At 55.2% G+C, this 15,383-nt stretch overlaps 1 protein-coding gene and 1 long non-coding RNA gene across 10 annotated transcripts in view; one reads left to right on the top strand and one right to left on the bottom strand.

Annotated features, from left to right (window-relative positions):
- Positions 1 to 9,718, bottom strand: part of LOC127463139 (uncharacterized) — a 62,808-nt gene extending 53,090 nt beyond the window's left edge. The window contains exon 1 of the long non-coding RNA XR_007900674.1: positions 9,642 to 9,718. This is a non-coding gene — a long non-coding RNA (uncharacterized LOC127463139). The remainder of the gene's footprint in view (positions 1 to 9,641) is intronic.
- The window catches only part of FANCM (FA complementation group M), a 137,364-nt gene that overhangs the window by 36,640 nt on the left and 85,341 nt on the right, over positions 1 to 15,383 (top strand). Inside the window, exons 14-23 of one of the 9 annotated variants that reach the window (XM_051772074.1) lie at positions 3,423 to 5,334; positions 6,427 to 6,506; positions 6,609 to 6,677; positions 7,390 to 7,518; positions 8,883 to 9,039; positions 9,903 to 10,009; positions 10,601 to 11,146; positions 11,960 to 12,371; positions 13,417 to 13,708; positions 14,456 to 15,229. In XM_051772074.1, the coding sequence (XP_051628034.1) occupies positions 3,423 to 5,334; positions 6,427 to 6,506; positions 6,609 to 6,677; positions 7,390 to 7,518; positions 8,883 to 9,039; positions 9,903 to 10,009; positions 10,601 to 11,146; positions 11,960 to 12,371; positions 13,417 to 13,708; positions 14,456 to 14,603 (3,852 nt within the window). In that variant the 3' untranslated portion in view covers positions 14,604 to 15,229. Of the gene's footprint in view, positions 1 to 3,422; positions 5,335 to 6,426; positions 6,507 to 6,608; positions 6,682 to 7,368; positions 7,519 to 8,882; positions 9,040 to 9,902; positions 10,010 to 10,600; positions 11,147 to 11,959; positions 12,372 to 13,416; positions 13,709 to 14,455; positions 15,230 to 15,383 lie in introns of those variants that run through there. The other 8 variants (XM_051772073.1, XM_051772078.1, XM_051772076.1 and 5 more) reach the window with 8 other exon arrangements.

Genomic DNA, 15,383 nt, shown 5'->3' with positions numbered 1-15,383 from the left:
ATTTCCTGATGTGCTGGAACATTCACTCTCACTTCTTCAGCCTCTTCAGTGATACCTGTTCCCATATTTGCAGGGTACATACCCTGTATTTTGCTAATAATTTTTCTTTTTAGGGATCTTTGGGTGTTTTTATTGTGTAGCTGAAAGCAAAAAGCAACAGAATTAGTAGATACATCAATGATGTGATACCATCAGGAAGAGAATTATCTCAGCTTTCGTGGAAGGAAACTGGGGGTTCTGTGCCCCTCAGGCTTCTTCCATGACTCAGCTAAATATATTTTTAAAGATCATCTCATGTAATTTACTTAAACTTCCAAAAAACAGCTTTTGACAGCATTTCTTCCCCTGGAGTGTCTTGTGGAAATGAAGCAGTGCTGGACCAGGGATTGATTATTGTGCTCATGAAGCAGCTCCTGTGTAAATAAGTGCTGGCCTGTTGTGAGGGAGGTGAATCCCAGGGCACCAAACTGTCCAACCTGGATGTGACTGGGCTGGACCAGGGAGCCTTTGGGCAGCAGGAAAACAGGACTTGTGGGGAAGGGAGGGCAGACTGATCATAAAGAATTCATGGAATCATGGACTGGTTTGGGTGGAAGGGACCTGCAAGTTCCTTGGGCAGGGACACCTTCCACTGGAGTTCCAGGATTCCCTTAAAACCCTGGTTTTGGGAATGGGGTGGGGGGGTTTGAGCTGCAGCACATGCTTGCTCAGAACACACTGAGGGCTGGAAACCCCGGATGGTTTCCCTCCAGCTCTCCACTAAAGAAGTTTTAGTTGTTCAGACCTGCACTGTATCTGCCCCCAGACTTCTCTCCTAATTTCCAAATAGCCAAACCCCCGGGGTCCTGGCAGGGAGCTGAATTAGCAAACGTGCCCCCAGAGCAGCTCATGGGGACAGGGAGGGGAACTTCAGGTTTGGGAGTCGCTGCCTTACATTTAATTGCTGGGAAACAGGATGTGTATAATCACACATAGATTTCTATCTCAAACATGAAACATTTCATATATTAAGGGGGTTTTTTTTCCCCTTTTTATTTTCTCCATTAAAACCTGCCTTGCTTGTTAACCTGACTCGGGGCCATCGATTCAGCCCAGTAATCTCAGATGTTTTGCTGCTCCTGCCTGACCTATTTGCAGCGTGGCTGGTACACCCTGGAGCTGCCAGGCTGCCCGGGGGGCTGAGCAGGTGATTTAAGGTCCCACCCCTCGTGCCCGTGGTGGCTCCAGCGTGGTCATTCCCAGTGTGCCCTTGCCCTGCAGCAGCCCTGGCTGGCACAGCACTCCCTTGGGAGGCAGTGCTTGGAGTGCCCCTGCAAGTGGAGCAGTTACATAAGGCCCTGTCAGCTGCAATCAGGGCACTCAGCTCTGCCCTACATGCTAAATTTGGCCATGGCACTGCCAGGCTCCAGGAGCTGGGTGTGCCAAGGCAGGACACGGCCATGGGCTGTGCAGGGACCAGGGGGGTTCTCAGTGTGGTCACCCCTCACTGCTCCCGAATTCCGTGTGAGAATGCCACAGTCCAGACCAGGTTGGGGTGGAAGGACCTCAAAGCCCATCCAGTGCCACCCCTGCCATGGGCAGGGACACCTCCCACCAGCCCAGGTTGCTCCAAGCCCCCTCCAACCTGGCCTTGGACACTTCCAGGGATCCAGGGGCAGCCACAGCTTCTCTGGGAAACTTGATTAGTTTGGGGTTTGTAGGTTTGGGGGTTTTAGATTGGGGTTTGCAGTTTGATTAGTTTGGGGTTTATAGGTTTGGCATTTGTAGTTGGGTTAGTTTTGCGTTTGTAGGTTTGGGGTCTGTACTTTGATTAGTTTTGGGTTTGTAGGTTTGGGGTTTGTAGTTATGTTAGTTTTGAGTTTGTAGATTTAGGGTCTGTACTTTGATTAGTTTTGTGTTTGTAGGTTTGGGGTTTGCAGTTTGATTAGTTTGGGGTTTATAGGTTTGGGGTTTGTAGTTAGGTTAGTTTTGGGTTTGTAGGTTTGGGATCTGTAGTTTGATTAGTTTTGGGTTTGTAGGTTTGGCGTTTGTAGTTGGGTTAGTTTGGGGTTTGTAAGTTTGGGGTCTGTCCTTTGATTAGTTTTGGGTTTATAGGTTTGGGGTTTGCAGTTTGATTAGTTTGGGGTTTATAGGTTTGGCGTTTGTAGTTGGGTTAGTTTTGGGTTTATAGGTTTGGGGTTTGTAGTTTGATTAGTTTTGGGTTTGTAGGTTTGGGGTCTGTCCTTTGATTCGTTTTGGGTTTGTAGGTTTGGGGTTTGTAGTTGGGTTATCTTGAGGTTTGTAAGTTTGGGGTCTGTCCTTTGATTAGTTTTGGATTTATAGGTTTGGGGTTTGCAGTTTGACTCATTTTGTGTTGCAGAACAATCTAAGGCCAAGGCTGATGTGTTGGGCACTGTCAGGAGTGTGTAGGTGGGCAGGAGCAGCACCTACTCCTCCTTCCTGACTTTTGGTGGTTTGGCAGCTCATTAATCCTTGATCCCTGTAGGGCAGGTCTGGTTTGTGTGATGCCTCAGGGCTGGAGGTGCCTGTGCAGCGTTGGGCTGTTCCTGAGCTCAGTGTGATTTCCTTCTGGGATTTCACACAGAGAATTCCAAACCTTGAGTCTGTGTTTTGACTGAGCTTGAGGGAACGAATTATTTAGAACCTGCCCTATCAAAATGCTCCTTTAACCCTTTCACAGCAGTTCTTTTCTTCACTGTTTTGGAATGAAGACTTCTCAGAAGTCAGGGGTGTAGTCTGGGGCTCTCCTGCTCTGCCAAGGAATGAATATGACATGTATGTGTGTGTATCTGGATACCCACACACACATGTATGTGATATATGACAGAACTTTTGGGGACTGTTAGGAGGCAGATAATCCAGGGAATCTCTTACTGTAAAAGTCAGTTTTATCACCCAAGGGACCTTGTTTTGTTTCAGGGCTTGAGGAGTCCAGGGATTCATCTCACTGAACTGCCAAAATATAATAATATCATGATTGTTCCTGCTGTTTAGTTCTTACATCCTTATTTTTATTAGTGAAACAGGTTGGAACTTGGAAGGAACATTGTAAACCATTGCCTTCAGAGCCCCTTTGGACCCTTGCTGCTCCTTTGCAGGCCTTAATTTTGAAACCTTAATTTAAGAGAGAGGGTGAGAAGGGCAGTAAATAACCGGCTTTTCCATCCAGGCAGTCCCTGTATGGATCCCTCACTGGGGGTGGTGTCCAAGTCTGTGGTGCTTTTTCCAGGGGTGTGTTTAGAAGGGCTGGTTCCCTTTGGAACAGAGGATTGATAGCACAGGGAAAAAGAAGTTGAGAGTCTGTGAGTGAGAATTTCTTCAGGAGAACGAAACCTTTGGCACTTGTTTGAATCCCCCGTGCTGGGGGGCCCGTGTGTGTTGATGGGATATGTCCAGTAAATATTGCCCTGTGTTTGGCCCAGGGAGACTGCAGCTATGGACGGGAGCTCCAGCCCCACCTATGTGTGGAGGACGTAAATATTCCAAGGAATAAGAGGCATCTCCGCATGGCCAAGTCCAGCTGGGATCAGAGAGCACGATCCTCCAGGAAAGGCGTGGCACACACATCCCAAATGAAACCATTCCTGCCTGACAGAGGTGATAAGCAGAGTGAACTCTTCACCACCTTTAAGATAACCAAGCCAAAGCCTCCCAAAAGAACTCCTGGATCCAGTGTGGAGGTGGATCCTTCGGCATCTCCCTCAGGAACGTTTGCTCTGGATGAACAGCCTGACCAGGGCAGTGAGAGGGACAAGGAGCTGGAGGTGACATTTGACTTAAATGCAGTTATTGACCTGTGTGACAGCAGTGACAGCACTGACATTCCTGACAGTCCAGCAGCCAAGGGAGACAAACCTGCAGGCAAAGCCCCTGGATCCCTGGGGATGCTCCCCGGGGATTCGGGGTACGAGACATCACCGCTGTCCTCGGACTTGTTCTATCTCCCTGAATCCTACGGGGAGTCACTCGGGACACCCTCCCAGGAGCCTCCTGGCTTAGAACAAACATTGTCCCGTGTGCAGAGGCTTTTGTCACAGTCCCCTCCCCCCATTCCCTCTTGGAATGAACTTGAGGACTTGGAGAACATGGTGAGGAGTGAGGAAACAATATGTCCTGTCCCAGAGGGTCCCTCTGCAGGACCACAGGACAATGCCTTCTCCACATCCTCTGGAGCTGATCCTTCACTGCTGCTCATGGAAAATCCCAAACCGAACATCCCCAGGGAATTCTGTGCTCCAAGAAGTCCCTGTTTGTCCAAAGCTGCCTCATCTTCCAAGGCTGCTGTTGTTGAAGAGGAGCACGCCTGGAATGACAGCTTTGATGGGCTGTTTGACAGCAAGGAGTTCCCTGCCATCCAGGGGAACGCTCCAGCCTCAAACCACAGCCTGACAAACGACCCTTCCAGCAAGCACTTTGTGCACAGAGACACTGCAGGTGCTGCCACTGACCACGAGAAGGTGGTGGCTGGTGGAGAGCAGAGCATCCATTTGTTTGAGGATGAGCCTGTGGATGACACCGGGGACAGCGGGTTATCCGGGAGCGAGGAGCCTCCACCCAGGCCAGATCCAGGTGGGAACGTCATCGGGACAGATGGAGAGCGAGGATCCAAGGGGGTTCCCTCTGAGGGGCCCTGTGTGAACACCAGCACCTGCAGGGAGCAGCCCCAGAGCAGTAAATCCATGGAAACAGCAGGAGTGCCCGAGCAGGGCCTGGAGAACGAGGATCTCTACGACTGTTCCCAGGAGCTGTTCTCCGTCACCTTCGACCTGGGCTTTTCCATCACAGACAGTGACAGTGAAACCCCCGAGGAAAACGGGAATACTGGGAACACCAGCAAAGCAAACGGTGCCTCGGGGAGTGGTGCAGGGGCAGAATCCACTGAGGATGGAAAGATATTCCTGAGGGATGGCTCCAGGCTGGAAACCTCACCAGAATGGGATTGCAGAGGTCTGGAGAGAAGAGGCGTTTCCACACCGTTGTCATTCCAGAGCAGGGGTGTGAAGGACAGGGGAGGGCCAGAGGCTGCTCCTGCTGCAGTGCCTTCCCTGAAATCAGGAGGCAGGAGAACGGGAAGGGCATCACCCGAACCTTTGCCTTCGGCGCTTTCGACCCCAATAAGCAGGAAGGGTGGGAATGTCCAAGCTATCAAAAGGATTCCTAGGAAAGTCTTCTCCAGTGCCAGAGAGGAGACTCCAGAGGTGCCTCCTGGAGATCAAGTCCATAAAAGCCCACGTGGGCAGAACTTTGGGAGTTCAGCTGTGGATTCCCCTTTGGGAAGAACTGCAAGCCTGGAAGACACCACCCTCCGTGGATCCCGAGCGTGTCCTGCTGCAGGTAGGGGTTTTGGTGGGACAGTTTGGATACCTTCATGTTCAGTCAACAGGATCCAGTGTCTTCTGGATCCTCAGCTTGGTCGTGTGAGTGAGGTGGGAAGGCTGAAAGGAGAAGGAGTAATGGCTGCAATACTGGAATTGGGGGGATGAGGAGACTTCACTCAAGGAAGGACTGGGAATTAAACCTGAACCTCCTCACAGGTGTTGAAGCCATGGGAGATGTGATTGTGTGAGTTAGAGCTGCCTTCAAAGCCCTTTCTTAATCTCAGGATCTGACTGGTGCTCCTCTGGATCTCTTGATCCCTGAATCCATGCCTTCATGTTTTCCTGTCACTCTTCCTGAGGAATGGAAACTCTACTGATGGATTTCTTTCCATTCACTCACATGACAATTGACTTCTATTTCAAATTTTCTGATCACAACTGCAGCACAAGCCTGGGATCTCTTATGTAATCCCAGAATGGTTTGGGTTGGAAGGGACTCCAAATCTCATGGTGTCCCACCCCTGCCCTGGGCTGGGACACCTTCCAGGCCCTTGTCCCCAGTCCCTCTCCAGCTCTCCTGGAGCCCCTTTAGGCCCTGCAAGGGGCTCTCAGCTCTCCCTGGAGCCTTCTCTTGTCCAGGTGAACCCCCCCAGCTCTCCCAGCCTGGCTCCAGAGCAGAGGGGCTCCAGCCCTGGAGCATCTTTGTGCCCCCTCTGGACTCACAAACACCGTTCCTTGGCTCCATTCCATGCACCCAGAGGGATTTGTGTCACAAAATGCTGCCACAAGGGTAACTCTTACTCAACTTTCAAGGGCTTTTTCTCTTGGTTTGGTGTTTCCCCTCCCTTTTTCCATCTCTGTGCTGCCCAGGGTAATCACTCCCACCCTGAGAGTCCCCAGGGAAGCAGGATTTATTGTACATCCCAGCTGGAGATTATCTATTTTGATTAACAAGGCTAAAGAGAACAATATTTGTCCTGCAGATCAATAAATAATCTCCTTTGGAGGTACTTTTGTGAGAGAGGCAGGTTTTGATTGCTCAGTTATAGCAATATTGCCTGTGAACTGTGCAATTCCCAGTGAATGTTGTTTACTCTTTCTGCTGCAGGAACCAGCAGTGAGAGCGAGGAAGAGATCGTTTTCCAGAGAAAAAACAGGATAAAAAAGAATGTTTTGAAGTCTCCTGATGTGAGTCTTAGAAAAAGAAAAATAGGCAAGAGAAGCAAAATGACAATTCAAGCAGCCAAGCACAAATGCTGTGAGCAATGATGGTTATTGCTGTTCCCACAGGGGATGGACGAGAGTGACTTCGAGTGCCCGCGGCGCGTCCCCAGGAAACGTCGGCACCCCCTGGACATGGTCAGTGAGTGCCTTGGGAAAGGGGGGAGATAATGGGAACTTACCCCTGCTTCCCTTCTCCAGTTCTTCCCCCAGGTCTCCAAAGATCACAGAATCCCAGAAGGGTTTGGGTTGGAAGGGACCTTAAAGCCCATCCAAGTGCCACCCCTGCCCTGGGCAGGGACACCTACCCCAGATTGCTCCAAGCCCCAAAATATCAACCACAGGAAATCAGGTGTTCCTTAAAAAGCAAATGTTGAAGGATGACTGAGTTATCCCAGGGCTGGAACCCTCTGGAGCCAGGCTGGGAGAGCTGGGGGGGTTCCCCTGGAGCAGAGAAGGCTCCAGGGAGAGCTGAGAGCCCCTGGCAGGGCCTAAAGGGGCTCCAGGAGAGCTGGAGAGGGACTGGGGACAAGGCATGGAGGGACAGGACACAGGGAATGGCTTCCCACTGCCAGAGAGCAGGGAGAGATGGGAGATTGGGAAGGAATTCCTGCCTGGGAGGGTGGGGAGGCCCTGGCCCAGGTTGCCCAGAGAAGCTGTGGCTGCCTCTGGATCCCTGGAAGTGTGCAAGGCCAGGTTGGAGTAACCTGGGCTAGTGGAAGGTGTCCCTGCCCATGTCAGGGGTGGCACTGGATGTCCTTCCATCCCAAACCAGTCTGGGATTTATGACTGTAATTAAACATTCCTTGCTTTCCCCTGACTCTCTAAGGGCTGTGTTCCCTGTTCCCAGTCAGAGTCCAGTGATGACAGTGGGGATTTTGCCCAGAACTGGGGCAGGACCACGAGGAGCAGCTGCACAGCCCAGAACAAAGCCCGGCCAGGACGAGCCAAACGGCTCCGGAGCAGCTCCACAGCCAAGGTGTGTGTGGGACCCCACGTGTCTCCTGGCTATGGAAGGTCCTGTTTGGAGCAGCTGGCACTGGAGTTGGGGGGTGGGCACGGGGCTGGGCAGTCTGTGGTGTCAGGACACTGTCCAGGAGGGCTGAGGCTCAGCTGTTCCACACCAGTGCACTGCAAAGACTGGAGCTGAAATCTTGGAACTGGATAAAGATGTGAACCCTGCCATCCCTTTCTGCCTGTCAGAGTCTGCAGGGCCCTGGTGACACAGTTCTGAAGCCAAATAACAATGTCCATTTTACAATCTTTAGAAATGCTCAAGGATTAGTCATCTCTGGGAGCTCAGGGTCTTGCCCAGAAATTAATATTATTATAATATTATTATTATTTGCATTGGGATACTTGATCATATGAATTTACCCCCTACTCTTAGGGCTCAAACTTTGTACATTCAAGACAGCAATGGTCCCTCAACCCCAAATCTTAAATCTTAGCTCAGTATTTGATACTTTAGTCCATCACTGCAGCAGGAGAGGAAGCAGGGCCAGAATCATCCTAAGTGAAGAGCTCTTAAATATTTGTGGCTGTGGTTCCACTGGGCAGCAATTGCCATAATCAGGGCTCCAGGGCACAATACACTGGATATTTTTGATGTTTGAAAGATAATCTTCATTGTCAAGCCTTCCCTACGGTATCGGTGTTTTATATTCTGGGATACAAAGAATGAGGTGGATTGAAATCCATTTTTCAGTTAGATTGAAACATTTTTTTTAAGGTGGGACCAAGAGGATCATAGAAAAAGAGTGTGTCTGCTTAGGAAATTCTGCTGTGCCTTCACACTGACCTTACCTAAACATCCATAGTGATGGACAGGCCAGAATTCCAGATCCACGGGAGATCCCAGGCATTAAAACCACTGTGACCAGTCCACTATCAGTCAGAGAGCCCTGTCAGGAGAGAACTGCAATGAGATCAACACAGACTGTGACCAGAGCAGCCCCTGGCACTGGAGCCAGTAAATCCTTTAAGGAGCTGGCACCTGAGCAGAAAAGGGTGAACCCGGGTGGGGTCAGGCTCTGAAGTTCCCACTGATTTGGGTTTGGGGGAATCTAGCCCTTCCAAAGGAACCCAGGTTTTTGACAGCAAATAGAGTCACACTGGGTGTATGAGCTGTAAAGCCCCCAGATGGTGTTGGGCAGCTCAGCCCCCTGTGTTGGTGACTGTGCCCGGGCTGTTCCCTGTCCAGGGGCACACAGGCCACAGGATTCTCCTGCCCAAGCCAGGAGCCTGGTGCCTGTGATGGTGCAGCTGCTGGCCTGCAGTGACTCGGGGTCTCAGGGCAGCATCAGTGCATCAGAACCCCCTGCAAGGCCCCTGTTTTCCCAGGCCACAGCCAGGCAGTTCCTGGAGGAGGAGGCAGAGCTGTCCCAGCACGGGGCTCAGGGGCTGTCGTCGGACGAGAGCGACGGCGCCGAGGACGAGCTGAGCTCCTCCATGGCCCAGTTCCTCAACGACGAGGGGGACGGCACACAGGCCCTGGATGGTGAGGGAGGGGCTCTGTGGGACTCCACATCCTTGGGGGATGGATGGGGTGGGATGGGCATGGCTGGGGGGAAATGAGCAGCGACCCCTTCACCTGGGCTGAGGGGCTGCTCCTGCCATGGCACCCACAGCTCTGCCAGCTGGGCAAACCTTCTGCAGCCTGAGGAGCTGCTGGGGCTGTGCCAGGGAGGGTCAGGTTGGATCTGAGGGAAAGGTTCTTTTCCAGAGGGTGGTTGGCACTGCCCAGGCTCCCCAGGGCAGTGGGCACGGCCCCAAGGCTGCCAGAGCTCCAGGAGGGTTTGGATGATCCTCTGGGCACAGGGGGGGATTGTTGGGGTGTCCTGGGCAGGGCCAGGGCTTGGACTGGGTGATCCTGGTGGGTCCCTTCCAGCTCAGGATATCCTGGGATTCCATGGCAGCTTTCATGACAGCAAGCTGGGGACATTTAGAATCCCAGAATGGTTTGGGTGGGAAGGGACCATAAAGCCCACCCAATGCCACCCCCGGCCATGGGCAGGGACACCTTCCACCAGCCCAGGTTGCTCCAACCTGGCCTTGGACACTTCCAGGGATCCAGGGGCAGCCACAGCTTCTCTGGGCAACCTGGGCCAGGGCCTCCCCGCCCTCCCAGCCAACAATTCCTTCCCAATATCCCATCTGTCCCTGCCCTCCTTCATCTCAGAGCCCTTGGGCTGTGCTTTGGGATTTCCAGAGGTGGCTGGAGAGAATTGCAGATTTTTGTTTGGGGAAATACAGGCTTTTGGGAGGCTGTAAAGGAATGACTGACTATGGCAAACAGTGTAACATGAGTGCCTGGAGGGTTCTGTGTGCAGTAACTCCGTTCCCTTTGCTGTCTGCGGGCAGACACGGCGATGAGGGCGGTGTACCTGGAGTCCGTGCGCAGCCCCGCCCTGGGCAGCAGCTACAGGATGGTCCGGAGGGACTTCAACAGCTCGGCCATTTTCTCACAGGTGTGCAGTGCCCTCTGTCCCTGGGGATTCCTGGGGGTGGGAACACATGGTTCCAGTCCTGCTCTGAGGGGTAGTTGGCATTTTCTGGTAAATAATGAATTCTAACACAAGACTGCAGCTGGAGAAGGGAAGGCTCCAGGGAGAGCTGAGAGCCCCTCCCAGGGCCTAAGGGGACTCCAGGAGAGCTGGAGAGGGACTGGGGACAAGGGATGGAGGGACAGGACACAGGGAATGGCTTCCCACTGCCAGGGGGCAGGGTTAGGTGGGATATTGGGAAGGAATTGCTGGTTGGGAGGGCAGAGAGGCCCTGGCCCAGGTTGCCCAGAGAAGCTGTGGCTGCCCCTGGATCCCTGGAAGTGCCCAAGGCCAGGTTGGAGCAACCTGGGCCAGTGGAAGGTGTCCCTGCCCATGGCAGGGGGTGGGACTGGATGGGCTTTAAGTTCCCTTCCCACCCAAGCCATTCCATGTGTGAGAAGCCCCTCAGCCCCTGCTGTCCCTACACCAGGGTTGGATGAGCCAGGTGCCTCTGTGGGGAGCAGCAGCAGCATCATTCCACTGCTCCACAGCTGACTGGGATTGTTTTTCCCACAGATTCCCGAGCAGGACGCGGAGTACGTGGAGGACAGTTTCTGTGTGGGGGATGAGGAGGAGGAAGCCTGCAGACAGAGTGGGCCCAGCGAGGAGGAGGAGGAGGAGGAGGAGTGTGTGGACTGGGGTCTCCTCACCAGGGACAGTGTCCCCGGCCGGTACCTGACCCGGCGCAGGAGGAGACTGAACCAGGCCGGGCTGGAGCAGAGCCCGCCTGCCCCGGGGCACAGGAGGAAACCATCCCGGATCGTTGTCCTCAGTGACTCCAGCGAGGAGGAGACGGCTGTCAGCAGGGAGCAGTCCATGGCAGCAGGCTGTTCCAGGGCAGGACAGGGGAGCACAGAGTGCCCCCAGCCCTCGGTGCCCCCTGCACAGCACAGCCACGGTGCCAGGGCAGTGCCAGCCCCTCGGCCTGGGGGGCACGACAGGGACATGCTGCTTGGCCTGCGGGCTTCAGGCTGTGAGAGGCTGGATTTGCACCCAGACCATCCCAGCAGGAGCACATCCTTCCCACCAGCTGCCCCTGGCTCTGTCCAGGCTCCCAGTGAGGTCAGTGTCCAGTCACAGCAGGGACCTTCCTCTCACCCCACGTGCTGGGAAGGGATTCCTGGGACAGGGCTGTTCTGGGGGCTGTCACAGCACAGCAGCAGGAGTCAGGGAAACCTGGAAGGGTTTGGGTGGGAAAGGACCTTAAAAGGGTTGGACTTGATGATCTTGGAGGTCCCTTCCAACCCAGCTGATTCTATGATTCTATGATCTCATTCCAGCCCCTGCTGTGGGCAGGGACACCTTCCACCAGCCCAGGTTGCTCCAAGCCCTGTCCAGCCTGACCTTGGACACTTCCAGGGATCCAGGGGCAGCCACAGCTTCTGGTGGCACAGGAGCAGAACCATTCCTACTGCTGCTTCACACCATCTCCCTTCCCTTTGCTGTTGCAGCTTTTGTACTCCCAGGGTATCCTGGAGTATCTCAGCAGTCAGTAAATAAACACTGGGCATTAGATGGTCTCTTGGGACTGACAGCCATGGAGGAGCATGGATCTGTGTGGAACAGCAGTGTCCACCCATTCTCTGGGGTTTGTGCTTATAAAATACTTGTTCACCATCCTCAGTTAACTCCCTCCAGCCTGAGGTTGGATTCCTCATCTCTCACACTTCCCAGCCTGACTTCTGTCCTGTACATGGTCCAGCTTCTGCTCAAATCATTGGTGAAAGCTGCTGCTTTTGTCGTTCTGACTCCTGGATAATCAGATCAGCTCGTTTGGGAGGGGGATACAGGGGATGAAAGTGTCACTCTGAAAGTGTTAGTACTGCAAAGCATCCCTTTATTAGTTTGACTGAACCCCCCCGTGGTCTGTTACAGTCCCTGTGTGATCTCCAGCCCTCACAGGTGAAGAGCTGTGGGAAGAACCCCCGTGGGAGCGCCTCAGATCCAGCGTGTCCTGCAGCCACAGAGCCCTCCTCGGCCTCAGCCGGGCTCTGCCGGGACCCTCCGGGGAAGGGCCCTTCCCTGAGCATCCTGGCAGACAGCAGGGAGATCAGCTGTGGGGCAGAGGTGATCTCCTCCCTGCGGGCAGTGCACGGGCTCCACGTGCAGGTCTGTTCCCTGGGCACCTCCGACTACATCGTCAGCACCCGCCTGGCCGTGGAAAGGACCTTCCAGTCGGAATTGCAGGGCCCTGGGAACAGGAACAGACTGAGCCAGCGGCTGCAGCGCCTGCAGGGCCTGTTCCAGAGGGTCTGTGTGATCCTGGAGACAGACAGGGCCAAACCAGGTGGGTGTTCCCAGGGGGCAGCACAAGGGAATGGCTTCCCACTGCCAGAGCAGAGGGGTAGATGGGATATTGGGAAGGAATTCCTGGCTGGGAGGGTGGGGAGGCCCTGGCACAGGTTGCTCAGAGAAGCTGTGGCTGCCCCTGGATCCCTGGAAGTGTCCAAGGCCAGGTTGGAGCAACCTGGGCTAGTGGAAGGTGCCCATGGCAGGGGATGGGATGGGATGGGATGGGATGGGATGGGATGGGATGGGATGGGATGGGATGGGATGGGCTTTAAGGTCCCTTCCAACCCAGAGCGGTCTGGGATCGTATGATAAAGGAACAAGCAACAATCTTATCCATGCAGAGACCTTTGCTCTAACCCAAATGACGCAGTCAGATGGTTCCCCTGTCTGTTCCCAGGGCCATCTAGACAGTAACTGAGAGCTCTTGCTGCACCTGCTCCACAGATGAATGGAGCTCAGATCCTGATTCCATTACAGATGTTCTGGGATATGAAACTCCACCACTGCAATCCAGTTGTTGAGGGTGCAGCTTTGGTTTCATGGTAGATCTCACTTGTTGATAGTTCCCATATGGGAACACAGCTGGAGTTGATCCCTGGAGATGCAGCTGCTCCGAGGGGGCTGTAGGAAGTGGGTTGAGTTGGAGCTGCCTGTTTATCCCACTGCTGAGGGTGTCACTCGTTTCCATCCTCTTTGTCCAGCTTTTCTCATGACACCAATTCCAGGGTGCTGCTGGTCCCTCATGGAACAGTGTTCAGGTGCATTTGTACTTGTGTGGCTCTACCAAACCTCTCCTGATTTCATGGAATCCCAGAATGGTTTGGTTGGAAGGGACTTTAAAACTCCTCTTGTTCCACCTCCTGCCATGGGCAGGGACACCTCCCACTATCCCAGGTTGCTCCAAGCTCTGTCCAGCCCAGGATGTGTTCCCTCCCTGTGTGTCTGGTTGTGAGTTTTCAGGGTGAGGGATCCTGGAGCTGGTTTGCTTTGTGAGTCCTCACACTGGATCTTCACTGTGCTTCCTGTCCTTCCCTCTGCAGGAGAAACGTCCCGTTGTTTCCAGCGCACTCAGTACTACGATGGAGTGCTCTCGGCCCTGGTCCAGGCTGGCATCCACATCCTCTTCAGCTCCTGCCAGCAGGAGACTGCTGTTCTGCTCAGGGACCTGGCCCTGCTGGAGCACAGGAAGGGAGCTGCCATCGATGTGCCCACGGAGCTGGAGGGGCCCCGGCGGGACCTGCTGGGCTTCTACCTGAGCATCCCCCCCCTCAGCTACGTGGGGGCCCTGCAGCTCTGCCACTGCCTCGGCTGCCCCCGTGACCTGGCCAACAGGTAACAACACCCCGGGGCTGCCTGGGCCTGCCTGGGCCTGGGCTCTCCTGGGAGAGCCTGCCTGCACCTTCTGGGGGCACAGAGCCTGCCTGCACCTTCTGGGGGCACAGGGCCTGCCTGCACCTTCTGGGGGCACAGGGCCTGCCTGCACCTTCTGGGGGCACAGGGCCTGCCTGCACCTTCTGGGGGGACAGAGCCTGCCTGCACCTTCTGGGGGGACAGAGCCTGCCTGCCCCATTCCTGGGGCACAGAGCCTGCCTGCCCCATTCCTGCTGGGGGACCTGCTCCCAGGATTCCTTTCATCACCTTTCCTGCTGGGATCGATTCCCAGGGCCATCCTTCCTGCACCTTTCCAGCTGTAGTAGCTGGGGAGATCTTTCCCCGCACCTTTCCTGCTGGGATAGCTGTTCAGGGAGATCCTTCCTGCTGCGCCTTTCCTGCTGGGAGAGCTGCTTGGAGAGATCCTTTCTGTCCCTGCCAGGGCTCCCAGGAGCTTTCCTGCACCAGTCTCATCCCTGCTCTTTATGCCTTCCCGTCTCTCCCACTGAGCAGCCCCGGGCACTGACACGGGCTCTGCTTCATCCTCCCTCCTGCCGCCCCACCGCGTCTTTCCCTTTGCCATTCCGTTTTCCCTGCACTTCCCAGCCTTACCCGGGTGTGCTCGGGGCAGCCCGGCGTGTTCCCAGTGCTGTATCCGGTGTATCCGGTGTATCCAGGGCCCCGCTCACGCCCTGCCCTCTCTTGCAGCTCCCCCAGCGCGGTGGCCGCGGCCGCGCGGCTGAGCCGGGACTGTGCCGAGGAGATCCAGCGGTACCTGCGCCAGAGCTTCGACCCTCAGCTGCTGCCACAGCCCCCCCGCGCCGGCGGGAAGGGCCCTGCGGCCCCCCGGAGCTGAGGGGGCTGGGACTGGGGGCCCTGCTCTGCACTTTACTGGGATCGGTGTCCAACCCAATAAACCCTCACAAGCACCGGGCTCTGGGAGGCACCGGCCGGGCTGGGAGCATCCCGAGATTCCTTTGCAAAACACGATGGCTCCAGTGCTTCGGCAAAGCAAAGCTTGGGGGGGTCACGGGAAGGAGCCCCCGGCAGCTCCTGCCCTTGGCTGCGACGCTGAGCCCCGCGTTTCCTGGGAAGAAAGAGAATTGCCCGGTGTTCCTGGTGCCCGGGACAGCGGGGCGCTGCTGGGTGGGCCCGGGGCAGGTCCCCTGGTCCTGGGGGGCAGGTCCCCCGGTCCTGGGGGCCCTCACGTGCCCGTCCTGCTCCCTCTGCCCCGGCTGCAGGAGCTCGGGGGATCCTTCCCCGGCACCGCCCGCGCGGCCTCTGCTGCCACGCTGTGGCTGCCTGGAAAAGGACCGGGACCTTCATTCCCATCCCTTCCCGCTCACAGCTCTGTGCAGGGAGTTCCACCTTCCTGGAACAGGGACAGGACCCAGGGAATGGCTTCCCACTGCCAGAGGACAGGGACAGATGGGATATTGGGAAGGAATTGCTGGCTGGGAGGGTGGGGAGGCCCTGGCCCAGGTTGCCAAGAGAAGCTGTGGCTGCCCCTGGATCCCTGGAAGTGTCCAAGGCCAGGTTGGAGCACCCTGGGCTGGTGGAAGGTGTCCCTGCCCATGGCAGGGGGTGGCACTGGAGGGGCTTTAAGGCCCTTCCAACCCAAACCATTCCCTGAGTC

This window comes from Manacus candei, unplaced genomic scaffold (genome assembly GCF_025592945.1).
Source record: "Manacus candei isolate 608988 ecotype Guabito, Panama unplaced genomic scaffold, ASM2559294v1 h1tg000150l, whole genome shotgun sequence".
Classification (NCBI taxonomy): Eukaryota; Metazoa; Chordata; class Aves; order Passeriformes; family Pipridae; genus Manacus; species Manacus candei.
Note: the sequence above shows the minus strand (reverse complement) of the source record. Positions and strands in the feature narration are given on the sequence as shown.